This window comes from Rattus rattus, chromosome 2 (assembly GCF_011064425.1).
Source record: "Rattus rattus isolate New Zealand chromosome 2, Rrattus_CSIRO_v1, whole genome shotgun sequence".
Lineage (NCBI taxonomy): Eukaryota > Metazoa > Chordata > Mammalia > Rodentia > Muridae > Rattus > Rattus rattus.
In genome coordinates this window covers 167,697,706-167,725,599 of record NC_046155.1, presented here as the reverse complement: position 1 = coordinate 167,725,599, position 27,894 = coordinate 167,697,706, and the positions used below count along the sequence as shown (strand labels likewise).

General features: G+C 49.8%; 2 protein-coding genes across 3 annotated transcripts; both read right to left on the bottom strand.

The window, feature by feature from the left end:
* Positions 1 to 2,203: 2,203 nt before the first annotated feature.
* On the bottom strand, positions 2,204 to 10,581 carry Dll3 (delta like canonical Notch ligand 3). 2 transcript variants are annotated; one of them, XM_032896181.1, is made up of 9 exons: positions 10,515 to 10,581; positions 10,101 to 10,382; positions 8,569 to 8,626; positions 6,618 to 6,872; positions 6,263 to 6,480; positions 4,679 to 4,901; positions 2,812 to 3,391; positions 2,516 to 2,600; positions 2,204 to 2,399 (listed from the first exon to the last, which is right to left on the bottom strand). In XM_032896181.1, the coding sequence occupies exons 1-9, from the start codon at positions 10,575 to 10,577 to the stop codon at positions 2,394 to 2,396; spliced, it is 1,770 nt and encodes a 589-aa protein (XP_032752072.1). In that variant the 5' UTR covers positions 10,578 to 10,581; the 3' UTR covers positions 2,204 to 2,393. The 2 variants fall into 2 exon arrangements, with proteins under 2 accessions (XP_032752072.1, XP_032752073.1); XM_032896182.1 differs by having other exon boundaries at positions 2,219 to 2,399; positions 6,630 to 6,872; positions 10,515 to 10,579.
* A 5,655-nt stretch (positions 10,582 to 16,236) lies between these two features.
* On the bottom strand, positions 16,237 to 23,800 carry Timm50 (translocase of inner mitochondrial membrane 50). Its single transcript, XM_032894074.1, has 11 exons — positions 23,673 to 23,800; positions 22,637 to 22,787; positions 22,098 to 22,129; positions 21,891 to 21,912; positions 19,132 to 19,190; positions 18,918 to 19,037; positions 18,516 to 18,620; positions 18,328 to 18,426; positions 17,579 to 17,735; positions 17,178 to 17,284; positions 16,237 to 16,443 (listed from the first exon to the last, which is right to left on the bottom strand). The coding sequence occupies exons 1-11, from the start codon at positions 23,778 to 23,780 to the stop codon at positions 16,342 to 16,344; spliced, it is 1,062 nt and encodes a 353-aa protein (XP_032749965.1). The 5' UTR covers positions 23,781 to 23,800; the 3' UTR covers positions 16,237 to 16,341.
* Positions 23,801 to 27,894: the final 4,094 nt, after the last annotated feature.

The following is a 27,894-nucleotide window of genomic DNA, read 5'->3' as shown; positions in this document are numbered from 1 at the left end:
AAGGGGACAAGTTTGAGAGCTGGAGTGCAGGCAGAAGGCAGAGGTGACAAGGATTGGAACCAGGGACAGTGACCATGTAAGGCCATCCAGACTTCATTCTGAGGGGGTGTGGCTCAGTTAATAGAGAGTTTTCACAAAGCCCTGGTCCCCGTGCCACACAAACCGGTTATGGTGACTCAGGACCCTACTCCAGCACTCAGGTGATAGATAGAGGGAGGTGGATCAGAAGTTCAAAGTCACTCTCAGGCACATATTTAAAAACAAACAAGCCTCAGGATACATGTGACCCTGTTGATGTCCTAAGAGACGGCAGCATCTCCCCGTGGCTTTTGGGCAGTATTTCTACCCCTTGGAACATCCTTCTGGGATGGGGGAGGGGGGGCACCACACATAGACCCAACAGTCCATAATGATGTGGATGATGGTGACAGCTTGGGCCATGTTGTGTCACAGCTCAGCCTCAGGAGGGCTATTAACTATATCTGCCTGACTGAGACCCCAGGAAAACTCTAGGCCTCAGAATGCAGACGTGCTTCGTGGTACACAATGTTTCATGTACGTGACCACGCACACTGTTGCCAGAAGTCAATGCAGGCCATGCTGCCACAGGAAGAACACCCGATGTTTGTACTAGGAATTGACCTGGACCCTGGCACATGCCCTTCTCTAGTTGGCTGGGTTTTAAATTTATTTTTGTTTTGGTTTGCTTTATGTTATCTTTGAGAAAGACATACAGCTTAGGTTAGCCTTAAACTTATGATCCTCCTGCCTCAGCCTTTTTCCCCCCTTTCTGAGACAGGGTCCCTGGCTGTCCTGAAACTTGCTCTGACCAGGCTGACCTTGAACTCACAGAAAGTCACTGCCTCTGCCTCCCAGGAGCTGGGATTAAAGGCCTGTGCCATCATGCCAGACTCTCTTGGCTGATTTTAATTATATTTTAATTTTAATCTAATCCCCTGTGCTACAAGTCTAAAAACTGTTAGTGAGCCCTTCTATCAAAGGACCAAGCCTAGTCCAGCGCGGTGGTATATGCCTATAATTCCTGGTATGGCGAGAAGCAGAAGCAGAAAGGTGCTGCAAATTTGATGCTAACTTGGTTTAGAGCCCAGTAGATCTACAGAGTGAGGGAGTTCCAGGGCAGCCAAGGCTACAGAGAAACCCTGTGTTGAAAAACAACAGGCTGGAGAGATGGCTCAGCAGTTAAGAGCACTGACTGCTCTTCCAGAGGTCCTGAGTTCAATTCCCAGCACCCATGAGGGTGGCTCACAACCATCTGGTGTGTGTGAAGACAGAACCTTCATATAAGATAAATACATATTTAAAAAGAAAAAGAAGGGCTGGAGAGATGGCTCAGCGGTTAAGAGCACTGACTGCTCTTCCAGAGGTCCTGAGTTCAAATTCCAGCAACCACATGGTGTGGCTCACAACCATCTGTAGTAGCATTTGATGCCCTCTTCTGGTGTGTCTGAAGACAGCTACAGTTTACTCATATATAATAAATAAATCTTTAAAAAGAAAAACAATGAAAAAGAAAAAAAAACCACACAGTGGCCCTCAACCTTCCTAATGCTGTGACCCTTCAATCAGTTCCTCAACCAGAAAACCATTTCATTGCTACTTCATAACTGTGATTTTACTACTGTGATGAATCACAAATATCTGATATGCAGGATCTCTGATGTGTGACCCCTGTGAAAAGGCTGTTCAACCCCGGAAAGGGTTGGGGCCCACAGGTTAAGAACTACTGGTTTACATAATGAGCTCCAAGCTATCACAAGATCCCGTCTCAATTTAAAAGCAACAAAATCCTATTACTCCCCTTATGAGACAGTTCTCTTTCTTAGTTTCAACATCAAAAATAAACTTCACCCGTTGGGGTGGCACATGCCTTTAATCTCAGCACTTGGGAGGCAGAGGCAGTTGGATCTCTGTGAGATCGAGGCTAGCCTGGTCTACAACGTTCTAGGACGGCCATTATTATATATAAGTACACTGTAGCTGTCTTCAGACACACCAGAAGAGGGCATCAGATCTCTTTACAGATGGTTGTGAGCCACCATGTGGTTGCTGGGATTTGAACTCAGGACCTCTGGAAGAGCAGTCGGGCCTCTTAACCGCTGAGCCATCTCTCCAGCCCCCACGGGCAGGGCTTTTACAGAGAGAAACACTGTCTTGGGAAAAATAAAAAGTTCTCAGCCTGATGTAGTTGATCAAAATAAGAACCTTTATAGATGTCTCTGGGGCGATGACAAAAACTAGGTTATAAATAAGCAATATGTACAATAAAGCCCTATTAAACAGCCTCCAGTCGGTGTGGGGCAGGGATTGGACACCACAAAGCAAATAAAATCATTCAGGCTCCATCTCCAGGCGATGGCAGAGAAGGAGCAGCATCAGGCCTGGAAAAAAAAATGAGAAAGAAGCATTAGAAAAGATATTGGGGGGTAGGGGGGAGCTGGCTGCCACTGAGCCAAGTGCCCAAGACTTGGAATGTGGGAATCTGGGACGTGGCTACCTCTCGTGCGTAAATGGAAGGGGCTGGTATGACATAAATAGATCGAGAGTCCCCATCTTCGGGATGATTCCAGTCAGCCGACGAGCTGTGGGAGGAGAGAAACAAGGGACGATTCAGACCCCATGAATTCTCACTTTTTGTTTCCCACACCCATCGAAGAGGGAAACTGCAGTCTGGCAAGGGATAATTCTGCAATGACTCCGTCAGAAGAGGGCTAGAACACCTGGGTAAGAAAGTCCGATCGGATAGAACCAAGCCAGTCAATTGGTCACAGTGACAAGATGTGCCGCCCTCACCTGGGGCCATCCCCAGCACCGTCTTGTAACCTCAGGTTGTTGAGTGCATCCGGGAGCGTGTGGACCGAAGGCTCCCGGGTCCCGGAAAGCAGGCGAGTCCCAGTATCCCGGCCAGGACCTCGGCGGCGAACGTGGATGAGCAAGAGAGCGGCGCCGGCCAAAGCTGCGGCCGCCAGCAGCCCCAAAGCGGGAGGCAGAAGGAAGCGCTGTGGGTCAGCCTGCCTCAGGCCCCGCGGAGCCGCGGGCACCGCGTCCGCGCCGTCCGGGCGCACAGCGAACTCGCATCTCACGCCCATGTAGCCGGGCGCGCAGGCGCAGACAAGGCCGGAGAAGTGGGCGTAGCAACGGCCTCCATGGGCGCAGGGGCGAGAGGCGCAGGGGTCCGCGCGTTCCCGACAGTCGCGCCCGCCGAAGCCCAGCGCGCACGAGCAGCGGCGCGCGCCGCCGCCCTCCACGCACGTGCCGCCGTTGGCACAGGCGCGGCCGGCGCAGTCGTCCAGGTCGTGCTCGCAGCGTGGCCCGGCGAATCCCGCGCGACAGCGGCAGCGCAGCGCATGTCCCAGGTCAAGGCAGAGGCCGCCTGCGGGGAAACGGCGTCAACGCCAAGCGATCACTTGCACCTCACGCCTCCTTGAGTCTTTTCCACCCTTGGACCATACTTTGTAAGTTCCCGGTCTGAATATCTAAAGAGCCACGTCTAGGAGCCAGCTGGCTCTCATCCATGCCTTTTTAAATTTTTGAACAGATCTCAGTGTGTAGCTAGCCTGGAACATAGGATCCTCATGTCCTCTCCTCCAAGTGCTGGGGTTACAGGAGCAGGCCATCATGCAAGGTTGTCCATGGCTATGTGAACCTAGTCATCTCTTTCCCAATCCTTTCTCCCCCGCCCACCATTTTTTCCTGGGCGGGGGCTTCCCCCCTCTTCCGATGCCCTTTTCTCTGGGAAGCCCTCCTGCTTTTCCTGCATTTCAGCCCAGAGCCACTGTGCCCTGTGCCCTCATCCAGCCCTGATGCCTTTGAGTCCTAAGAGTGGGCAAAAGAGGCCCTGGAAAAAGGCAGCGGCTGGTACTTGCCAAAGGGCATTGTCTAGACAGTCCCTTCTGTCACTCAGTCCAAAGGAAACAATTATTAGCCCATGCTAGCTTTGAATTTATGGTCCTCTGGCCCTGGCCTCCAGAATGCTAGAATTAACTATGCCAACATGTTCAACTGTGAACAGTATTTCAGACTCACTGTATCTACCAGGGTCTTTACATTCATGATCTTACTTAACCCTTAGAGGGTTTTGTTGTTGTTTGTTTTGGGATAGCCTGGAACTCATTATATAGGCCAGGATGACCTTGAACTCCTGATCCTCTTGTCTCTACCTTCTAGAGTGCTCGGGTTTATAAGCACACGCCACATCACCCAGTCTGTCCTCATTTAATCATTTAATACCTGTGTCAAATCAGGGTTCTCCCTGCTTAGAATCTTCCTGTGGCTCCACCTCACTCAAGGAAAAACCAAAGACACCTTCTACCACCATCCAAGCAGGTTACAGGGTCTGCCCCTGTCACCAGCCTAACCTCGTCCCTCACCAGTCTGTTCTGGCCACACTGTCCTCCCTCTTGAACCACAGCAGGGATTTTGGCTTCTCTCTCTGCTAAATCCTCAATGCCTAAATTAAAGCTTGACGGTAAAATCTTAATAAAGACCTATGAGATGAACATTCTTCCTGTTTCATAGCACAGACTAGGCAGAGGGAGGGGGGGGTCACGTCCCCAGGACTTGGGGCACACAGGGCACACAGGCAGCTTTCCCACCCAGGATCGTCTGAGCCATCAGAGACTCCACCCCAACCCTGGCCACTCTGGCTTCCCCACCTCACCATTCTGACAAGGCTGCAGGCTACAGCGGTCCACCCTCTTCTCACAGTTAGAGCCTTGGAAACCAGGTGGGCAGTGACAGACATAGGCAGAGTCAGGATCTTCACCGCCAACACACAAGCCGCCATTGAAGCAGGGTCCATCTGCGCACGTCACCCCGCTCACCTCACATCGAGGCCCGTAGAATCCCCGGGGACAGGCACATTCAAAGGAGCCAGGGGTTTCCTGAACAGAGAGACAAGGGACTCCTTGGAGCCAAATCCCTCCCTTCTCCTTTACCACCATGGGTGGCTTTGTTCAAGCCCAAGTCCCCAGGTTCGGAATTTTCCCCAGGAGTGCTGCTCACACGGCCATGCTGTAATTTCTACACATGAAATCCTAAGTGGGGGAGGGGCTCTGGAAGCCCAGAGAGCTGTTCATTCCCATCATGCCTGAGCCTACCACATGACACCTACTTGCCCTGCCTACACACACACACACACACACACACACACACACACACACACACACACACACACGCACACACTATGCTCACATTCTCCAGAGAGCAATTTTAAAAGGCAGGTCTCAGTCCCCGGAGGCCAAGTTGGCCTTGAACTCAGGAGCCTCGCTGTCCCAAGTGCTGGGGTTACAAGAATAAGCCACAGCATGCCCACAAAAGCTTCTTTCCTGCCCGGCCCCCCCCCCCCCGCCTGAAGACAAAACTCAGCACCGTGCATGTGCAAAGCAAGCGGTCAAACCCTGAGCTATGTTTCCTGCTCTTCAATACCATTTCATATCCTAATCCTACTTTAAGGTCCAAGATGCAGGCAGGACAGCCAGCCTCCAGCAGAGCGTCCCAGTTCGTTGCTCCCTGGCTTCCTCCCAGGCCACAATGTTACAGAGCCAGGGGTGGGGTTGGGGTGGGGAGCGGAGGTGCTGGAACTCACAAGGTAAAGTTCTAATCAGGTCAGCCATGGTGGTACAAACCTGTAATCCTAGCACTCAAGGTGGCCAAGGCAGGAACTTTAGGAGTCCTAGGCCAGCCTTTGTTACTCAGAGTTCTAGTGAGGGCTCTATATAGCTAAAACCTATCTCAAAGAAAGCAGTGTGGGGTGGGCTTGCCAGACACGGTAGCACACTCCTTTAATCCCAGTGTTCATGAGGCCTAGATAGTTCTCTGGGAGTTCAAGACCAGCCTGTTCTACATAGTGAGCTCAAGTCTAGCAAGGGGCTACACGGTGAGACCCTGGGGTATAGGGGAACCACCAGGAAGATAGTCAGTAGGTAAACAATTTCTGTGGAAACATGAGGGCCTGAGGTCAGATCTCTAACACCCATGTAAAATCAGGCTTTGGTGGTGCACATCTGTGAGCTCTGTGATGCTGAAGGAGTAAATACAGAAAGACAGACAGGTCAGCCAGACGTGCCAGCTCTAGGCTCAGTGAGAGTCCCGGTCTCAAAATTAAATGGAGTTCGATAAAGATACTGGGTACATCTGGCCTCCACATGTGCACGAACATGCACTTATGCATACACACACACACACACACACACACACACACACACACGCATGCACACACACGAGTTGTAATTAAGATACTGACACTACAGCTGCCCCCATTGGCACATGGGTTCCCATCACAGGGTCCAGGCCCAGGTAAAAGGCATCCAGTGCCGGCAGGACCAGGGACCCTGGAGTTCAGGCAGCTGCTGGTGGAGATAGGGACCGTGCAGAGGGGTCCAGTCCAGCCCTCCAGGCAATGGCATTCGTCAGGTTCTTCACAGTAGCCGTGCTCAGGGCTGCAGCCCGCTCGACATACGGCTGCAGGAAGCAGAAGAAAGTCAGAAAGAACAAGATGTGAATGTTAGAGCAGGTTGGGGTCCTCAGTTCCCTAAAGGAGATCAATGGGGTGTGAGAAGGAACTAGGATCCGCACTTAAGCAGGAAAGCAGGACACACTTAGGGACTCACGCGGGGCTTCACACTCGTCTGGGAATGGCGTGCAGGGGCGCAGTCCTGGGCCACACCGCGAGGGGGCGCTGCGCGAGCGGCACAGGCGCGCGCAGGCGGCCCCGACCGCAGGCGGCTCACAGCGCGCGCGGTATGAGAAGTGCAACTCCCATGCGCCTGTGCGCTGCACATCGCGGGCCCACGGGGCCCCAGCCGCCAGGCGTCTGCGACCGGCCACACGCGCTAATAGGTTCCAGGCGGGCCCTGCGGGGAGAATGTACAACATTGGGATTCAGGTCATCTCCACCCATCCTGGGAGTTCCTTGTCGTGGATAAGTGAAGAGTACAAGACCTCCTTAGCAAGCCTGCCCTCCCCTTAATGCACCTAGGGTACCTGCATGTCATATCTAGTGTTAAGAAAACAGGATTCTCAAAACCAAATTACTCCGGTATTTGCCACAAAATATTTGAATAATTAAATAAATATTTGATGAATGAATATTTAATGATATATTTAATGATGAATGAATATTTAAATAAATAGGAGACTTCTAACATCTTGCGATGTCAAGATCAACGGACAGGATCTCCAAAAGTGAGGTCATAGCGCCCCCTCAAGGTCGTTTTATGCATAGTTGCTCCACTCATGCCTACAATCCCAGCAAAAGCCTCAAAAAGAGCGAAGGATTAAGCCAATTGGATGGCCCAATAGTACCAAGGGAGGAGCCTTATCCAGAAAGCTAGGAAGAGACGACCAACTTCAAAGTGGTGGCTCATGTTCATAACCCAGCACTCAGGAGGCTGAGGCAGAAGAATTGTGAATTCAAGGACAGCCTGGGCTACACGGGAAGTTCAAGGCCTTTCTACATTATGTGACAACCTGTTTCAAGAAAATGACTTAAATTTTAAGTGAAGCATAGCGGGGGGGAGGGCAATTCCTGTAATCCTAATATTCAGGAGGTAGATGGGAAGGGCCAGAAGTTCAAGACCAGCCTCAGTTATATGGGTATTTCCAAGACAGCCTGGGCTACAGGAGACACTGTTTCAAATACAAAATCAGGGTTGGGACTGGAGAAATGGCTCAGCGGTAAAGAGCAGCGACTGCTCTTCCAGAGGTCCTGAGTTCAATTCCCAGCAACCACATGGTGGCTCACAACCATCTGTAATGGGCATGTCTGAAGTCAGCGACAGTGTACTCACACACATGAAATAAATTAATAGATAAATAAATCTTTTTAAAAAAAAATCAGGGTCATGGAGATGGCTGGGCAGTAGAAAGTGTGCCAGGAATCTACCAGGGAGGGACTAGGAGCAAGGTACAATGGGTCTTGCATAGCATGTGGGGAGTTTGTCTCCATTACAACAGGATACAATAAATGGATTCAGGAGTCCTTTGGATGTCTCATTTTTGTATCAGAGATGCTCAACCTACACAGGACATGGTCCTTACATTGTGTGTGTATATATATATATATATCAGAATAGAGTTTATTCGGGGCATGGGGAGGGGAGTCAAGAGAGTAGTAGAGGCAGAGGAAGGAAAGAGAGTAGAAAAGTAGAAACTGGCCGAAAGCACGTGGAGAGACGGAGGAAGGGACAAGAGGACAGAGCAGGAGCAGGAAGGCAGGAGCAAGAGCTAAAGTATATTTTTATGCACATAAGTAGTATACAAGAGAAAAGCAAAGGATCCCCTAGAACTACAGTCATGGATGTGAGCCACCCCAAGGGTGCGGAGAACCTGGTCCACAGAGCAACAAGCGCTCCCAACTGGTTGAGCCATCCCTCGGGACTCTTCTGTACCCAAACTGCCCACAAATTTAGAACCACAAGCCCAGCACCACATCCCAGGGGCTATGATGACATCACAGGCCCGGCATGAATGCTCGACTTTAGCAACGGGCCCATTCTCTGTCCTGCACCCCACACTGCCCTCCCTACCAGTGAGACTGAAGCCACTCACCTGCAGCACGCTCTCCCAGCTGCTCTCTCCAGGTTTCAATAATGAGGGAGAAGGTGCCCTGGTTGAACAGAGTGGGGGAAGAAGAAAGAAAGAAAATCACTGGTCAGGAAGCTCAGGGAAGACCAGAACACAGCATGGAATCTGGAAGCTGGTTTTAGGACTAAGCGATGGAGCATCCACAGAGGGAGCCAACCAGGGAGCCAACGACATTTTGGTCTCATTCCAGATTCATACCTGTAGTCCCAGCGAGGTAGGAGGGTTTCAAATATGAGATCAGTTTGGGGTACCTAGCAAGACCCTGTCCAAAAGGAGGTACTAGGGTGTTCCCATCTCCAGGTGAGGAAATTTAATATGGAAAAAGTCCCCAAAGATTTCAAATACAGGCCCCGATCTTTTCTGAGATCTGGAGGGTACAGGGATGGGCACCAGGATTCAGAAAGTGACCTGATATCCCAACCAGAAGAGCTAAGGTTTAAAACATGAGAGATTAGGTGATCTCAAGAAAGTGCTTGGGGGGGGGGGGCTGGAGAGGTGGCTCAGCGGTTAAAAGCACTGACTGCTCTTCCAGAGGTCCTGAGTTCAATTCCCAGCAACCACATGGTGGCTCACAACCATCTGTAATGGGATCGGATGCCCTCTTCTGGTGTGTTTGAGTACAGTGTACTCATATACATGAAATAAATAAATAAAAAAATTTTTTTTGGTTCTTTTTTTCGGAGCTGGGGATCGAACCCAGGGCCTTGCGCTTCCTAGGCAAGTGCTCTACCACTGAGCTAAATCCCCAACCCCAATAAATAAATTTTTTAAAGATTTATTTATTCATTTATTATATATAAGTACACTGCAGCTGTCTTCAGATACACCAGAAGAGGACATCAGATCTCTTTACAGATGGTTGTGAGCCACCATGTGGTTGCTGGGAATTGAACTCAGGACCTCTGGAAGAGCAGTCGGGTGCTCTTAACCGCTGAGCCATCTCTCCAGCCCAATAAATTTTTAAAAAGGAAAAAAGTGATCTACAATAAAGACAACGATCCCAAACCCAGCTTGCTGGTTGAACCCCTGTAATCCAGCACTTGGGAGATGGGAGTGGAAGCAAGAGGGGTCTCAGGAAATTCAAGACCAGATTCAGCTACATAGTGAGTTCAGAGACAGCTGGGCTTGTCTCTAAACAAAATACAGACAATGACAAAAAAACAAAACAAAACAAACAAACAAACAAAAACCAGGATGAGATTCACTGGGTAAAAAGCTCTTCCTGAAAAGCTTAGCTCAATCTCTGGGTCCCACAAGACAGAACTGAAATTGTCCTCATATCGCTGTAGCGTATTCGTGAGTATCTCACACACACACACACACACACACACACACACCATACATAACTAAACAAAACCACAAAAAGATGAGAAGCCCAGTTTTTAGACATCCCTGAGGGGTCTAAGAATGTGGGTTTCAGGGGAGGGGAGAGCGCTCTGGGGAAAGAAAGAGTATCCGGGAGCTGGGGGACAGAAAGAAGTGGAGGTTGGGCTTACCGGCCAGGCATCGCTAAAAGGCACACGTACGAGGCCATCAGGCAGCGACAAGGCAGCCGCTGGCACTCCAGGCTGCTCCGTGTAGACCGGGCCGCTCGTGCTCAGTGCTGCGCCCAGGGCGCACAGGGACTCGGCGGCCTCCTGGGAGACTCCGGGTTTCAGGCAGACCCTGAAGAAGAGGCGGCAAGGGCCTCGGGCGTTGCAGGGGGAGCGTGGGGTCCCGGGGCCTGGTCCTGGCCCGAAAGAATGAATTTGTAGCTCGAAGACACCAGCTGGCAGTGCCTGGGACAGAGATGGCCACAGGGTTAAGGGACCTCGGGGACCTAAGTGTCTGTCTGCCCCACGAAACTCTCTAAGACCTCCACGACCCGACCCCATCTGTCCCTTTCCTTTCTGTATCCCTCCGAATCTGACCTGGGGAAGGAGAAAAGCCAGGATCAGCGTCTGGGGAAGTGAAGACACCTGCAGGGAGACCATTGCTTTTGGGGACAGGATGAGGAAATAGTCTCAGGAATCGCAGCTGCTGGATCCCGGACCCTTATATCTGAGGGGACGCCCCGCCCCCTCAGGCCAGCCTCCTGGCTATTGACAGGGAGAGGGGTCTCAGGGAAAAAGACACAGTAACTCTATGTGGGCGACTTGGTGAGGTGATTGATTGCACGCACCAATCTGAAAGTGACAGGAGCTAATAAACCTCTGTGTGTCTGAGCAGTACAGGTAAGGCCTACTGAAAGATGAACTGATTGTGTGTGTGTGTGTGTGTGTGTGTGTGTGTGTGTGTGTGTGTGTGTGTGTGTGGTGGGTGGTATATGGCTCAACCTGTGTGGACAGTTAACACGGCTGCGAGGTTAGAAAGATTTCTAAGATTCTGTGCCTACTGGAGTGGGAGAACGGAAATACAGGTGACTTTATTGTGGCCGTGTGCATTCCTTTCTATCATGTATGTACTTTTGTGAGGTCCTGTCCACTGTGGAGGACCCTATGAATCCGTGAGTGCTGTGAATGCGTCTCCAGCGGGCTGTGTGTGAGGTTAAAAGGAAGCGTGTGTTTGGGAGACCCACAGATGAGGTGGTGAGTGAATAAGAATGCTGGGTTCTTTGTGTGGACCCCTGTGTGTTTGCATGCGTGTTTCCCCTTCTTAAAACAAAGCCTCCCTCCGCGAAGCCAGCATAGCCACCAGACGCCAGGCTAGGAGCCTCGACTCGGAGGGGCCTCCCAGCTGTATGTAAATGTCGCCATCTGCCGGGCGGCCGTGCCCCTCCCCCTCGGGCCGCAGCTGGGCCTCCCATTTGGGCTCAGGAAGGTGTGAGGGGCAAACGGGCAGGAAATTAGTCTTCAGACACCAGGGGCCCACTCTCCACCCCAGATGAATGTAGCCGCCCATCCCCAGGGGGGCGGGATGTCGCAGGATCCAAGCAAGTAAAACCACTTAGGTGCAGGTGCCCAGGCTCTGGTCACAGTGTGTTGGTGTCAGACGCTGAGCAAGGCTACTTAGATGAAACCCACTCCCCACCCCCGGTAGATAATAAGTTAATACTCAGAGCTAATAATTTTAGGGAAAATACAAGTTGCCCTATATCCTAACATTTGTCTTGTAGAGGGGAGGCAGCTATAGTCAGTAAATGTTTAGTAGAAAAAGAACCATGGATGGATATGGCAGATCTGTAATCCCAGCACTGCAGAAGCAGAACAAGCAGGAGAAAGAGGGCAGCCTGGACTACATAAAACCTTTCTCAAAAACAAAACACAAACATACCACAAAGCCCCCTACCACACCTGCTTTTGCTTCAACCACAAGGCAAGGTGGTATTTCTAGAAGTCTGAATCACAGATAAAGGAGACTTTAAGGGATTCCTGAACGTTTCTTAGCTGTTTAGGACTTCTTGTTACACACAGAAGCAGAGGCCTTGCTAAGGTCTGGGCACGAGAAGGATCGTGGGGAAGAACACATTGTGAACAGCAAATGCAGAGGGGTGACCATGCCTGCTCAACCCATCGCAGTAGCTTTTCCTCCCATTCCACTCTAGCCTCTGCTGCCACATGCCTTCCCAAGAGGCCCTCTAGATCATCCCACTAGTCTAAAACAGCATCTTCCAATTGGTGAGGTGGCTTAGTCAAGGCGCTCACTACCAAGCCTATGACCTGTTTTATCCCTTGAATCCACATGAGGAACTGCCCCCAAACGCTGTTCTCTGACTGCATGCTCATGCCCACCCTACCCCCAGACATATAAAAATGTAAAATAAATAAAACACCTTCAAGGATACAAACCACTGCTTCTCTCCTCCGTGCTAAAGACAGAACATTCCTCATGCCTATTAGGTTAGCACTCTATGGCTGAGCTACATTCCCAACCCTTTCCTATTTTGAGACAGTGTGGCCAGCCTGAAACTTTCCTTCCTCCTGCCTGTTTCCTGAATAGGTAGAACTACAGGCTTGTGTGTCCCCCTCTTCTCTGCCCCCATTTTTACCTTTATCCCCCTACAACTGCCTACCTTGCATCTCCCCTGCAAAACAGTGGGACACTGCTTCCTAGCAGCCTTGTTCACTACTGTCTTGGGGGAGTGGGTTGAATCAGTCGGTGCCCGCAGGTACTTAAGCAACAAACTGTAATGAAACTAAAACTCACTCCCAGAGATAGACACTAAGACCTTGTCCTGAGAGCTTGAGTGGTAGGACCTGGGAATTCCGATCCCACAGCTGGGTGTGAGGAGGGGCCGTGGTTATACACAAAGAGTCCACAGAGAGCCCTGCAGCGCAGTGCATTTGGAATTAGATGCCCCAGGCCTCATCACATGAGCATTGTCTGAGGGCTTCTGCCCCTCTGCTGAATTCCTCCAGTGTAACTGGACACAGGGCAGAGGAAACAGACTCAAGCCACATGTCCAGTGCATTCAAGAAGAGTGAGGGCACACGGCTGTAACCCCAGCACTCAAGAGGCTGAGGCAAGAGGATCACTCAAGTTCAAAGCCAATTTGAACTACATGGCAAGACTGCCTCAAATACGATGCTCCCCATAGCTGGTCCTGAGGGACAAAGTATGTTTCCCCCCACTCCAAAGATCAAGTCCCCTCCATTCACAACTCATTCCACCCAGGATCCTATTTATTTTTTTTTTTAAGATTTATTTATTATATGTAAGTACACTGTCGCTGTCTGCAGACACACCAGAAGAGGGCATCAGATCCCATTACAGATGGTTGTGAGCCACCATGTGGTTGCTGGGAATTGAACTCAGGACCTCTGGAAGAGCAGTCAGTGCTCTTAACCACTGAGCCCTCTCTCCAGCCCCAGGATCCTATTCCTTACACCAAGCTTTGGTCCACTGTTGCCTCCAATTCAGGGCCTCTGGATGCAAAACGCATACATCCCCTAACACGGAGACCTAAGCTGGTGGTGGCACACAGCTTTAATCCCAGCACTGGAGAGAGAGGCAGGCAGTTCTCTGTAATTTGGAGTCCAACCTGGTCTACGCAAAGAATTCCAGGCAGCAAGTTATACAGTGAAACCCTGTCTTGGAAAAGAGAAAAAAAAAAGAGGGAGTCCTCAGAACGTGTTGAGCGCAGGGGTCTGTATTGTCAGTACTCCAGGCTGGAAGTTTTGGTGTTACTTGTAATTCTTTGTATAGCGTCTTGCTACATAACCAGCTTTGCTTCAAACTTGTCAGGAGTGTGGGGTTTTTTGTTTTCTTTTGTAAGATTTATTTTACTCTCTTGCTTCTTTCCCTCTTCCCCCCTCCCCATGCTCATGGCTGGCTTCTACTTCTCTGTCTCTCTCTGCCTTTCTTTGTCTCGACTACCCTCTCAACTCCCCTCCCCATGCCTTAAATAAACTCTATACTAATAAAAAAAAAAAGAGTACACTGTAACTGTCCTAAGACACACCAGAAGAAGGCATCAGATCTCATTACAGATGGCTGTGAGCCACCATGTGGTTGCTGGGAATTGAACTCAGGACCTCTGGAAGAGCAGTCAGTGCTCTTAACCACTGAGCCATCTTTCCAGCCTGAGTGTCTTTTTTTTTTTTTTTTTTTTTTTCTGGAGCTGGGGACGAACCCAGGACCTGCGGGCTTGCCAGGCAAGCGCTCTACTGCTGAGCTAAATCCCCAACCCCGAGCGTATTAAATGCTAAAATTACAGCCCTGTGGCACACCAATCCTTCCCTCTATGGTACCACCATAGGCATTTTGAACAGTCTAGAATGCAGATGCATCTGGCCCATGGCTTCAAACTGCATGAAAGCATTAATTTTGTTGTTGTTGTTTTATGCTGGGCTAATACTAGGTGCTGACTGGAGCACAGAGGCTTGGAGAGATGGCTCAGCAGTTAAGAGCACTGGCTACATAGGTTCAATTCCTAGCACTCATATTGCAGCTCCCTCACAACCTTGGGGGATTCAGTGGCTTCTTCTGGCCTCCATGAGTTCTGTAAGCACACAGTGCACTGACACAGCATATATATAGATATATACTTTAAAAAGAATGGGTTAGAGCGCTTGCCTAGGGAAGGGCAAGGCCCTGGGTTCGGTCCCCAGCTCCAAAAAAAAGAACCAAAAAAAAAAAAAAAAAAAAAAAAAAAAAGAATCATTAAGAGCTCAGTGGTAGAGCACTTGCCTAGCAAGTGCAAGGCCTTGGGTTCGGTCCCCACCTCCGAAAAAAAAAAAAAAAGAAAGAAAGAAGAAAAAAAAAAAAAAGAATGGACTATCATTGGGGCTGGAGAAATGGCTCAGGTTAAGAGCACTAACTGCTGTTCCAGAGGACCTGGGTTCAAGTCCCAGCACCCACATGATGGCTCACAATTGTAACTCCAGGTCTAAAGGATCCCACACTGTCACAAAGTAATACAGGTAAAACACCAATAAATATAAATAAAATAAAAATAGATTAATATAAAAAACTATTAGTTTATAGAGGTAGAAAGTGACTTCCAGCAAGAAACGAGACCTTGAATTTGAACCCAGAATGCATATGCTTAAGTGCCACAAAGCTATGCTGTTCAAAGCAGAAACTAGCAGGCATGCATGACTGTTAAACTGAAGAGGCTGGAAATATGGCTCCGTAGGTGGAGTAGAGGGTACTTCTTAGCATAAAGTTGACTGTCCCCAGTACTACACCAACCAGGTATGGTGATACATGTCTAGTACTGGCAATAGGTGGCTTAGATCAGGAGTTCAAGGTTATCCTTTGCTACATGGTTATTCCAAACCCAGCATGAGCTACATACCAACAAACCAATCCAAACACACACCCCTTACAGGGAGAGAAAGATCAGCTTAGGGCAGGGCTCATGTTCCAGGCTGTATGTTCCATCCCTAGCTCTACAAAGGTAATAAAAAATAAAACTAGAGGAATCCGATGGTCTTTTTGTTTTTAAATCTTGATTTCTAGCAGAGAACAGTGGCACAATGTGCCTCAGGTCCCAGCTTCCTGGGATAACTTAAGTCGAGGAATTCCAGGCTAGGCCGAGCTATGCAAGAACAAGTCTCCAAAAGAAGAAAACAAATACTGGGCATGGTGGCACACGCCTTTAATCCCAGCACTTGGAAGGCAGAGGCAGGCAGCTCTCTTGATATCAAGGCCAGTCAGCTCTACCACAGTGAGACCATGTCTCCAAAAAAGAAAACGCAATCCAGATTTCTGGCTTCTATGAGGTATGGATGACCAACAGCTCCAGAACCACATTCCCAAGGAGCCACACACACCAGCTAGGCCAACAGCCCTTGAGGCGGCTCCCCAGAGGCCATATTTCTCTTTATTTCCACAGCACACAAGGAGTCCAGAGCCAAGGGGGGAGGGAGGGAAGGGGGGAGGGAGAGAGAAGAGAGGACAGGGAGAGAGAGGAGAGAAGAGAAAGGGAAAGAGGAGAGGAGAGAGGAGAGAGGGAGAGAGAGGGAGAGAGGGGGGGGGAGAGAGAGAGAGAGAGAGAGAGAGAGAGAGAGGCCTTTCTTTATAGCTCATGGAGTATACGGGAAGACGTGTGCAGCAGAAACCCGGGTTTTCAGTTGCAGGCTGGCAGGAGCCCCACTCCAACGAGGCACTCACGGTGCCCAGCCTAGTGGTGGTGCTCAGTCACTGTGAATGATGACCGAGTCCAAGACCTCACCCCAGCGCCCCATCTGGACTCTCTGAACACAGGCATTGTGGCATCTGGGACTCGCTTTATTGGACACATAGCTGTCCAAACCTTGCTCTGAGGGCTGGGGCCTGAGGCCCAGGCACCAAGTCTCTGAGGAAGCCTAGTAGTCAGGGCTGCTTGGATCGAGGCCACAGGCGGCTGGTGAGTGAGCCAAAGAAGAGGCCCTGCTTGTTGGACTTGGAGAGCTCCGCCAGGCGCTGCTGCTCCTCCTGGGGTCAAGGGACAGAAAAAGACAAGGGTCAACTCAGCAGCCTGCCTGCCATTGTACTCGGGCCCAGTACAGAACATTAGACAGGAGTCTGGAAAGAGCAACTCTGAGCCCCAGGGGTGCAGGACTAACATGCATAGACACTCTTCTGTCCCTAGCATACTCAAAACAATTAAAAGTCAAATGCTGCCAACCAATACTGTCAGGTGAGTGAAGCAACACCTGTAACCATAGCATTCAGAAGACTGAGGCTGGCGGCTTGAGAGTTTAAGGCTAGCCTGACCTATGTAAGATACTGTCTCAAAAAGAAAACTGGGGTTGGGGATTTAGCTCAGGGGTAGAGCACTTGCCTAGCAAGCACAAGGCCCTGGGTTCGGTCCCCAGCTCCGAAAAAAAAAGAAAAGAAAAAAAAAAAAAAAAAAAAACTAACAAAACATTCTTTCCCCAGTCCCTAAAGCCAAGCACCCACAGATCCCTGTACACAAGCTCTAACCACTTGGAGAGCTCCGCCATGTCTACTGTGAAAGGTCCCAGGACCACCCAAGGCCATGGAGGACTTAAATGCTGACTATCCTCTGCCTCTGCTCCTCGGCCGGGCCACCACACCATCAGAACAGCCCTCCAGGGAGGCTGGGAGGACCCTATGAGGTCAAGGTCAAGAAGACACTGCTCAAGTCCAGGGCATCCACCTCTATCAGGAGCTTCAAAGGGGCCCAGTCCGGACTAGAGCCTAACCTGTTCAAGCCGGCTCTGCCGCTGTTTGAATGCCTCCAATGGGTCATCCTCTAGAGCATAGTGCTCCAGCACAGTCCGGACATCCTCCACTTGGTTCAGCGCGATGGCTATAGGCACAACAGGAAAGGGGGCACTAGTTAGTCAGGCCTCACCAGGACCCAGGCTGAGGGTCGACAATACCCTGGAATACTGTCAGTGCTGAGAGGGTTCCTCCAAACACGCCCAAATAGCCCTGAAGAGAAATGCCTGGATATGCCAGAAAGTTCCAGAAGGCTCCAGGATTCTCATAGATCTCTTCCACCCCGATTGCTCAGTTTTACACCAAGGACAAGCCAAAATCAAGTGTCTGCCACTGTCTTCAGGGTCAAGGGCTCTGGACCAGATAGTAGAGTAAGTCTCACTCTTGAGGAAGGCAGACAGGTCCAGCAAGACCCGGTCATCTGAGTTGCCATCCCAGGGCCGCAAGGCGACACCATTGAAGGGCTGTAGGCGGAAAGCTTCCTTCTTGCAGTCCACGACTACTACTCGGGCTGGGTCCCGATTCAGACACGAGATGTCCTGGAAGTGAGTATTACAGATCAGGGCATCAGTTCCCCACCCAGCTACCGCAGAAGGGACAGACAGACACAGCATCATACACTTGAGGATGTGACTTGCAAAGCCTCCCAAATACACAAGTACAGGTTATGGAGGGTAATCTCAGGCTTCTGGGAGCTGGGGAGCTGGTCACATGACACCTAAGCCGGGGGTCTCTGGAGAAAACATGGGCTCTGTCTGTTGGGTTCAATCCATGCCCCAAGTCTGCAACAGGCTTCAACTAGACGCGCTGCAAGCCAGGGATTAGACAGGCCCTTGTCAAAGCCTGAGCTTACACCGTACAACGGTACAAACCCGAGTCATCAAGACGTACGGGAGAACCTAACAAACACACGGCTGTTAGGGGCCTGGTCAACATGTCTAGATGCTTGGCTATGACAGTCCCAAGCACAGCCTCGTGGAAGCCATTTACAGCTCCAGAAGCAAAGCCTAGGTCCCCAACCCTCACACGAGCTGGAGGCAAGCACTAACATCAGAGAGAAAGGCCCTTTCTCTTAGCAGTACAAGCACCCCAAATCTATCCCAGAGGCCCACCGTGATCCCCCTATGGCACCTTCACATGGTGTCCCTCCATATATCTGGTGGCGTCCCGGAACAGACGGTAAGAGATGAAGCCGTGGGGGTCCACACTATCAATGAGTGGAAATGCAGTCTGCAAGGATGGAGAGAAGGTGAGGTGAGGTGAGGCTGGGTCCAGTCCCTGCATCTTCTGCCTGGGTCATTTTTGCCTCCGAGCCTTACCATGCCAGTCTCTGATGTGAAGATGACTATTTCATACAGAGGGGCAAGCTGCTGGAACAAGGTCTCGATGCCTGGACGCTTCTTAAACCTCCAGCCAGTGGCCAGCTGCAGAGGCAGTAAGGACAGGGAGCGAGTGTTTAGACCAGAAAGCCCGAAGGGTGAAGACCCTGCCTGAGGGTCACAGAGGCAGGCATCTGTCTACTCCTGGGGCCTGAGGAGCACATGGCTTGGCCTCGCTCATGTGGCACATCCACTCTGAGGCAAAGTGGACTCGTGTTGTTAACCTAACGTGGGTACAGAGGACGCAAGGCAGCAGGGAGTCACATGGCAGTGGGGCCCCCACCACAGCTCCTGACCCAGCCCCCAGGAGGATCCCAACACACTGCCTTCTGCAGGACACACCGACCACTCCGGATGCAGAAGGACCCCGGTGAGCTCCAGGACCAGTGTATAAGGTGGCTGGTAGTAGGGCTCCCGCAGAGGGTCTGGGAGAAGGCAGGGACTGGTGGGCTCGATGATCATCTGCAGGAGAGAGGGGGCTTCTCATTCAGAAACGGGGCTGGGCATGGGGGATGGGGGCTGAGCCCGGCCCCTCCCTCTACCCCCACCCACTCACCTGTCTGTAATCCTTGAAGTATTTGTATGTCCGGCGCAACTGCTGAACCAGAATTGGATCTACAACACCAGGTACAAAGGGATTCCAGAGTAAGCCACTGCTCCTCCCAGGCAGGTGGCTTATTTTATCATTTCTTTACTTGCAGAACAAACAGATGTCTTAAGGAAATGTGAGAAAACATTCCCAAGAGTGGAAAGGGTTTTAAGGGAAGAATACTTGTTTTATTGTTTTGGGCCTTTTTTTTGGCTTGGTTTCTTTTTTTTTTTTTCTTTTTTCTTTTTTCCGGAGCTGGGGACCGAACCCAGGGCCTTGCGCTCGCTAGGCAAGCGCTCTACCGCTGAGCTAAATCCCCAACCCCTTGGCTTGGTTTCTCAAAACAGAGTTTCTGTGTAAGCCTGGCTGTCATGGAACTCGCTCTGTAGACCAGGCTGGCCTTGAACACATGGAGATCTGCCTGCCTCTGCCTCCCCAGTGCTGGGATTAAAGTCGGGTGCCACCACACCCAGCTGACATTTTTTAGAAGGACTTATTTATTATTTTATGTATAGGGTGCTCTATTTGCATGTACACCCGTGTGCCAGAAGAGGGCATTGGATTCCATTACAGATGGTTGTGAACCACAGTGCGTTGCTGGGAATTGAACTCGGAACCTCTGGAAGAGGAACCAGTGCTGTTAACTACTGAGCCATCTCTAACCACTACCTCACCACTACCACCCCTGCCAGACATTTTTGTTTTGGTTGTTTTGGAGGATATCCAAAAGAACCCTTTTTTCTTTTCTTTTTTTTCGGAGCTGGGGACCGAACTCAGGGCCTTCAAGCTCTCTACCACTGAACTAAATCCCCAACCCCTAAGAACCCTTTCTTAAAAACATTCATGGGGGCTGGAGAGATGGCTCAGCGGTTAAGAGCACCGACTGCTCTTCCCGAGGTCCTGAGTTCAATTCCCAGCAACCACATGGTGGCTCACAACCATCTGTAATGGGGTTGGGTGTGTCTGAAGACAGCTACAGTGTGCTTATATACATTAAGTAAATAAATAAATCTTTGAAAAAAAAAAAAAAAAAAACATTCATTAGTGTGAACACGTAGTCTCAATACGTAGCCCCGGCTGTCCTGGAACTCACCACGTAGACCAGGCTGGTCTTGAACTTACATAAAGATCCTCCTGCCTCTGTCTCCCAAGTGTTAGGATTAAATAAAAGCACGCCTACCTTCATGGAGGGATTGTTAATGGTTGTAATACTAGCATCTGATGAATAGCTACCGAGAACACGATTTAAAACATCCCACAACACACAGGACAGAGTCTGTGCAACACAGAACTACCTGGTTGGAAGTGGGAACGTAGCCAGGTTGCAGTGGCACAGGCTTGTCAACCCAGCTATTCAGGTTAAGGGAGGAGAATTACAAATCTGGGGGCAACCAGGATTATATAGTGAGCTTGAAGTAAGATTGGCAATTTTGTAAGATCTTGTCTCAAAGGGTGGGGGTGGGGTTGGGGTGGGGGACGGGAGTGGCTGCACCAGCAGGCAGGAGAGATGGCCCAGCAGTTGGGTCCCAGGCACTGGTGTCAAGAGGATGACAAATATCTGTTACTGTGGCTCCAAGGAATCCAAGGCTCTCACCTAGCCTGTGAGGGTACCTGCGTTCATGTGTCCGCACGCGCACACACAACTAATTTTAAAATGAAACAATGCTGGGGACACAGAGAGCCCTTGCCTAGCACCAATCCTCTGACCCCAGTAGCCACTGTCTTAATAAAGCCCTCAGTGTTAGAGCCAAGGGTGCAAACTCTTGGCTAAATGCACATATAAAATTCAACGGAAATATTATCAGTGCGCTGTTCTTAATCTAGCTCTATCCGTGAGCCTGCCTCTTAAAGTCACACCATTGGAGCCAGTTTAAACCAGTCGACAGGCTTTAACCTCCCATGTCTACCTGCCCAATTTAGATCATTTGTTTAAACCAGTGGGGAGCCCGGCATGGTAGTTCAGGCCTTTAATCCCAACAACTGGGAGAAGAGACAAGTGGAGCTGTGTGGGCTTGGGATTAGCCTGGTCTACACAGTGAGCTCCAGGACAGCCAGGGCTACATAGAGATACCCTGTCTCAAAAACAAACAGGAAAAAAAATAAATAAAACAAGGGGCTGACCCTGTCCAGTTAAAAGGGCAGACTCACCCATCTGCCGTGTGTAAACAAAGCCATCAGTGCCTGTCCATGCTGTCTGCACACCTTCCACCCAAACACAGCCCTTTCTGACCCACCTAGGGAAGGGTCAGGTAAAAACTACAACTACTCCCCATCTAACTTATCAGAAGTTCCTTGACAAACTCTGCTCAGTCTGGGTGGAAGGGTGGAGAAGCAGGGGCAGAGGCATAGACATAGACATTGTTTTGGAAAGGACGCATGTGTTGGAGTAGGGACTTAGGGATTAAAAAAAAAAAAAAGAGGGTGTTATAAAAGAGTGGGGTCAGGGGCTGCAGATGTCTAGATCTAAGGCAAAGAAAGCCTGTGTCTGGGATGGACTGATGACGCTCCCTGCCCCCATCTGTTCCTGACCATCTGCTCCAGGGCGGAGGGGCCAGGGCGGAGGGGCCAGGAAAGGGAGCCGGGGCTTTTGTCATCCCTTCCCTGAGCCATCTAACTGTTGCACCTCCATGGGCAGAGGAGGGGTTGGTGTACAGGACAGGGCAATAGCACTCTAAACAAATAAAATAGCAGAGGTGTGAACCCCAGATCTTTGTTTAATCACTCACCGCTGTCAAATTCATCAGGAATCTGGGGGAGGAAAAAGGAAAGGTTTGAAATGGCAGAGGCAGGACCCCAGCACATCCACTCTGGGAGCTCAAGGCTAAGTAGACAAAGGTCCCAGGAGAAGGGAGAGGCTCCCTCCAGACTACAGAAGAGCTTGAACCAACAGAAAGGAACCTGCCCACACCCTTACAGAACACACTCCTCCTCACCTTGGTGCCATTTTCATCCACGGGGTTGTTTCCTGCAAGGGAGGGAGACAGAGACAAATAAAGAAACTGGAGACTAGTCTGCTCGGTCTGGAGGGGGAGAATAGGGGGTCTGAACTCCCCACTCAAAGGGAATATTACTAGAGGCACAGCTCCTGGATTAAAGGAGGAAGAGGTGGAGGCCAGGATTCCAAGTGGGCTGAGGCTAAGAAGGATACACAAGGGTTAGTTTTTTTGCTGCTGAGATGAACACATAGCTTCCGGCACCATGACAGTTATTTCTACCTTGTCCCTTGTCCTGGGTCCAAAACCAAACCGATAGGTCTAGCCCTATTCTTCCCGCCGTCCCCTTAGTTCCTGAATTCAGGTACAGGGAACGACTAGAGGATAGGGATAGAAGGGAACTTCTTGAATTTCAAGGTGAGTATCCTAGTTGATGGCCTTATTGAGGGAGGAGTCAGGGAATGAACTCAGCATGAAGAAAGAAAAGGGAGTTTCACAGTAGATATCTGGGGCCAACAATTGAGGGTTATGTCTCTTACCAAAAATGTAGACGATGCTGACAGTCCCACCAGCCCCAAGCAAACCAGCAATCCACAGTGCAACTTTTTTGGCATAGCTGGGACCCTCTGAGCCTGGCTGATGCTGTGGCCCTTGGGTCTTGGAGCCCCCACGGTTGGCGATCTCAGTAACCTGAGTGGAGGGGGAAGGAGGAGAAGTCATAGAGAGAAAAATAACAGAATACTCTGACACTAAATTTGGTCCAAGTAGACTCAAGATCAAGAGCCAGGAAGTGGACACCCAGAGCAGAAAACTGTAAGTTCAGAGGTTGATCCCCTCAGAGGGTTAAAACTAAACTGTCTAGAGAATCACAGGGGTTCAAGAGCTGAAAGGTCAGATTGCCCAAGGTCTTGGAAGCAATAGGGCTGCAAAGTCTGGAGCCAGGAAGAGTAGGGCAAGGAAAATAAGGGATGGGTGTGTGTGTGTGTATGTACGTGTTAGCTGGGGATGTCAAAACTAAGAGGACAGAGGACACCCATGGGACAGGACCAACAGCTGAGATATTCGGACACCCAGAGCCCAAGATGGAGGGTTTGAAAGGGAAGGAAGCAGGGGCGAGGAGAGACTATCCCTTGTCTGGGACTTAGGGAACGGAAAGTCATGGACTTGGAGGTCAGAATGGCTGGGTCGAAACGGACGGCAGACTGGATCCTTCCTGTTTCTCTCGCTCACTGTTGCGAATGAAATGTCACTGGGACAGAGCCCGGGTCTCTGGCGTCCTGGGCCCCTCCCCCGTCAAGTATCACCTGAATGGTCACTGATAACAGAACAGGTGACCTCTCCCGGCACCCACGTGGTTGAGACTTGGGCTCCACGGGATGCACTTGGGGGCTTCCATAATCCAGCCCTTGGGGAGCAACTACGGTCCACACAGGAAGCATGGAAACATCGAAAACACCGGCTCCGTCCCATTCAGCACCCTGAGGTGCGGTACTCCAAACTCGCCGGGTTGCGACCATACGCCCAGAACTTTAGAAAAGAGCCCCATAACGGGGCGCAGGACCCGGCGCCACTCACCTGTTCTGGAGTGCGGGGAGGTGGCGGCGCCAGCCGCGTGCACAGTCCCCGCGCGCCTACCCGGAGCCCGCTCCGCAAGCGCGAGAAGAGAGCTGCCGAGGCCGCCATCTTGCGCTGACGCCACTCGGCCCCGCCCACTCGCTCCCTCTCTCCCGCCCAGGATAAGACTACGACCAATGGGATCGCTGAGGTGGTGCGTGTGGACAGGAGCCCGACAGGGACAAAAAGGAGTGGGCGGAGTACCTTAGGTGCTCTCCTAGTCAGTTTTTTTCAGGCTATCCCCGAGCGCGAAATTGGAATACTGTCATCTGGTACCACGCCCCTTGGGACCCTAAGGACGGCCACCATCCAGTCGCTCGGACTTTGGCATTCACCTTCCATTGTCAGATATGGACAGAGGCCCAAAAAATGAGCTAACTGGCAGCCCTCAGTTTTTCTCACGTGGACTAGGAGGTTGAGCCGGTCTCCTTTCGCGTCTCTTTTTACCCCTTCCGCCGTGAGTTTCTAGAAAGGACTGGAGATCTATCAATCATCTGGATTCAACCAAAGCAACTTTCCGTGCTGACTAGTTTGAGGTTTGAGAGTGATTAAGAAAGCAGTGAACTTGGGGTACGTTGTTTTCTATTGATTGATTCATTCATTCACTCACTCATTTATTCACTCATCCATTCGTTCATTCATTCATTTTAAATGAATGCACAGTCTGCGTGTACTCCTGCGTGCCAGAAGAGAGCATCATATCTCTTTAAAGATTGAAGTCAGGCCCTCTGGAAGAGCAGAGTACTCTTTTTTTTTTTTTTAATTTTTAAAATTAGATACAGTTCTTCATTTACATTTCAAATGTTATTCCCTTTCCCGGTTTCCTGTTATAAGCCCCCATCCTCTTCCCCTCCCCTATATGGGTCCCCCTCTCTAACATTCCCCTGCACTGGTGGTCCAACCTTGGCAGGACCAAGGGCTTCCTTTCCACTGGTGCCCCAACAAGACTATTCTCTGCTACATATGCAGTTGGAGCCCTGGGTCAGTCCATGTAGAGCCTTTGGGTAGTGGTTTAGTCCCTGGAAGCTCTGGTTGGTTGGCGTTGTTGTTTTTATGGGGTTGCAAACTCCTTCAGCTCTTTCAATCCTTCCTCTAATTCCCCCAAAGGGGGTCCTGTTCTTAGTTCAGTGGTTTGCTGCTAGCATTGACCTCTGTATTGGACATGCTCTGGATGTGTCTCTCAGGAGAGATCAATATCTGGTCCCTGTCAGCATGCACTTTTTAGCTTCATCAATCTTACCTAGTTTTGGTGGCTGTATATATATGGGCCACACGTGTGGCAGGCTCTGAATGGCCGTTCCTTCAGTCTCTGCTCTAAACTTTACCTCCACATCCCCTCCTATGGATATTTTTCCCCCTTTTAAGAAGGAGTGGGAGCATCCTTTTTGAGCTTGGTCATCCTTCTTCTTGAGCTTCCTGTGGTCTGTGGATTGCATCTTGGGTAATTCAGGCTTTTGGGCTAATATCCACTTATCAATGAGTGCATACCAAGTGTGTTTTTGAGCAGAGTACTCTTAACCACTGAGCCATCGCAAGTTGTTTTCAATCGGAAAAAAGTCAAATTTTTACATTTAAACTTTAAAAATCCAAAGTCCTAATATAGTAAAAATACAAAGTTGGGCAAAGGAAAGACACACAGATCTCAGAGATGTCATTTCTGGACTGGAAGTAAATGAATTGGGGTGCTGCTTGAGTGCGTGCACTCTCATGCCACAGGGTATGGTCAGAAGACAATTTTCAAGAGTCGGGTCTCTGCTTCCACCCTACTGGTCCAGGGAATCAAAGTTGAGTCATTTGAACTAGGCTGTTTCCCTCACACTTCACTTGGGTGAAAATGTCCGAGAGTAGTGGTGAAAACACTGTCTTGACATGGTGAGTCTTTTTTTTTAACTTTTTTTTTTTTTTTTTTCCGGAGCTGGGGACCGAACCCAGGGCCTTGTGCTTTCTAGGCAAGAACTCTACCACTGAGCTAAATCCCCAACCGACATGGTGAGTCTTGTTGGCTTTATATTACTGTAACTGAATGGAGGGGGACTTAGTTCTTCATGAAATATATCCTAATTTTTAAAAATTAGTTTTATTTTACATACAGGGTCTATGTAGCCTTGGCTGGCCTATAGACTATGTAGACCAGAACTCAGCGATCCACGTGCCTCTAACTCCTCTAAGTGCCGGGATTAAAGTTATGCACCACCTGCCTGGTTGAGGTGGTCAGAGAAGTCAAATACATATCTCCTTCCATCATAGGAGTCCAGGTGGAATTGAACTCAAGGTGTAAGGTTTGCCAGCAGTGCCTTTACCCCTAGGCCAATCTTACCAACTGTTCTTTTCGGAAACAGGCTGATCTATGCGACTGAAGACCTTGAAGTCCTGATCGTCCTGCTTCTATCCCCCAAGTGCTGGCATTAAAGGCATACACTACTTTACCCTGATCAATGGCAATGACAATCAAATGTCTTTAATACATGAAGTACTTTATAATACGTTTCCATTTGGACCTATCAGATATGGAAAGGAGCAAGGTACAAAGCCTGAAATTGTTAGGAGGCTCATTCCTGACCCAAAGTTATCAGGCTTGTGCGAGCAATCCTTCGGTTACTGCTCTCAGCACTCAAGACTGTAGGGCTGGAGACCGAGCTCAGTGGTAGAGTGCTAACTTAGAACCCACTAAGGAGACTGGGAACGTGGCGGCAGCACAGGAGAAATTTAAGAGTCCCTGGGGACACCAACTTGATTTTTCACTTAGCTACAAGATGTAATTCTCAGTCACATGGCAAATTGCTTTAAGGGAATCATCAGACAATAGAGAATTTAAATTTCATACTCAGTATAAGTTAGCATTGTTTCAGATCTTCCATAAAACCTCTGGTTCTTCTTCAGTTGCTTCTGGCACTTGAGGGCTCTATACCGGATACAAATCCCCTCAATGCACCTTCATCTTCAAGTCCACCCAGTTTGGCTGAGGTACTACTTCCTGGGGATTAGTCTCAGGTCTCATATTCTATCTCCAGACCAGGCACCATATCTCTTTATAAGTCTTCATTTACGAAGGAGAGTATAATGCATGTGGAGGTCAGAGGTCAACCCGCATGAGTCAGTTCTCTATCATGTTGGTTCTCAGGATTGGACTCAGGCCACCAGGCAGGTGGTGTTAGTAACTGAGCCATCTGGCTAGATCTGGGTATAGTCTTGACTCTGAGGCTGTTCTGGTTAAGGTAATGCTGGTGAACCACATACTCCAGCAGCCAGAGTCTTCTTTTTCTAGGTCTAGGCCTTGACTTACTTATTCCCTCGTATTTCACCACAGGCTGGGTAAGTTCTGAACAGTCCAAACTCCATTCTTACATTCCTTTTTACAAACTCGGAGGTTAGGGCCATGCGCCACACCTGCTTTGTAAAGCACTCATTAAGTTGTGTCCCAGATGAAGTGCTGAGTAGCCCCTGTCCACCTCCTAACCCCCCAGACAGGGTCTTACTATGTAGCTCTGGCTGTCCTTGAACTCACTCTGTATACCAGCACAGAGATCCACCAGCCTCTGCCTCCCAAATGCTAGGATCAAAGGGGTGTACCATTATGCCTTGCTCTTGGACTTTTTGAGATGTGGTCCTAAGGCAGCAGTTCTCAACCACACACTGCAACCCTTTAATAGTTCCTTATGTTGTGATGATCCCCAACCATAAAAATATTTTTTGTTACTACTTCATAACTGTAATTTTGCTAGTTATAAAACATAATATAAATATCTGATATATGAACTCTGTGAAAGGATCATTCGAGTCCCCCACCAAAAAGGTTTACTACCCTCAGGTTAAGAACCACCACAGTGTTGGGGATTTAGCTCAGCGGTAGAGCGCTTGCCTAGCAAGTGCAAGGCCCTGGGTTCGGTCCCCAGCTCCGAAAAAAAAAGAAAAAAAAAAAGAACCACCATAATAAAGGGGCATGCTGTCCTTAATGGGACTGTTGCTCAGATAAGCCATAAACAGGTGACCTTCCTCCCCCAGTCTGCTAAGTAGCTTGGATGACAGGCCTGAAGCCCTGCCCTAATCATCTCTTTCAACATCCTCTGAAGAGCCCTTTGTAGTCTCAGAAGCATTATTTTTCCAGATGGGGAAACTTAGTTAAAATCTGGTTATTTGCCCCAACTTAATAACGGTACTTAAGACTAGGAAAACTCTCCAAACA

What these genes read in the sequence shown, in the direction of transcription:
- Timm50 (XM_032894074.1), bottom strand. Translation starts at nt 23,780, where the DNA reads ATGGCGGCCTCGGCAGCTCTCTTCTCGCGCTTGCGGAGCGGGCTCCGG. An exon ending in CAGCATCGTCTACATTTTTG is followed by an intron (nt 22,130 to 22,636) that starts GTAAGAGACATA and finishes CCTCCCTTGCAG; the next exon opens with GAAACAACCCCGTGGATGAA. An exon ending in CCTGTCTGCCTTCCTCAAGA is followed by an intron (nt 17,285 to 17,578) that starts GTGAGACTTACT and finishes TTGTGCCTATAG; the next exon opens with CCATCGCGCTGAACCAAGTG.
- Dll3 (XM_032896181.1), bottom strand. Translation starts at nt 10,577, where the DNA reads ATGGTCTCCCTGCAGGTGTCTTCACTTCCCCAGACGCTGATCCTGGCT. An exon ending in AGCCCCGCGTGAGTCCCTAA is followed by an intron (nt 6,481 to 6,617) that starts GTGTGTCCTGCT and finishes TGCTTCCTGCAG; the next exon opens with CCGTATGTCGAGCGGGCTGC. An exon ending in CCTGCAGCCTTGTCAGAATG is followed by an intron (nt 3,392 to 4,678) that starts GTGAGGTGGGGA and finishes GTTTCCCCGCAG; the next exon opens with GCGGCCTCTGCCTTGACCTG.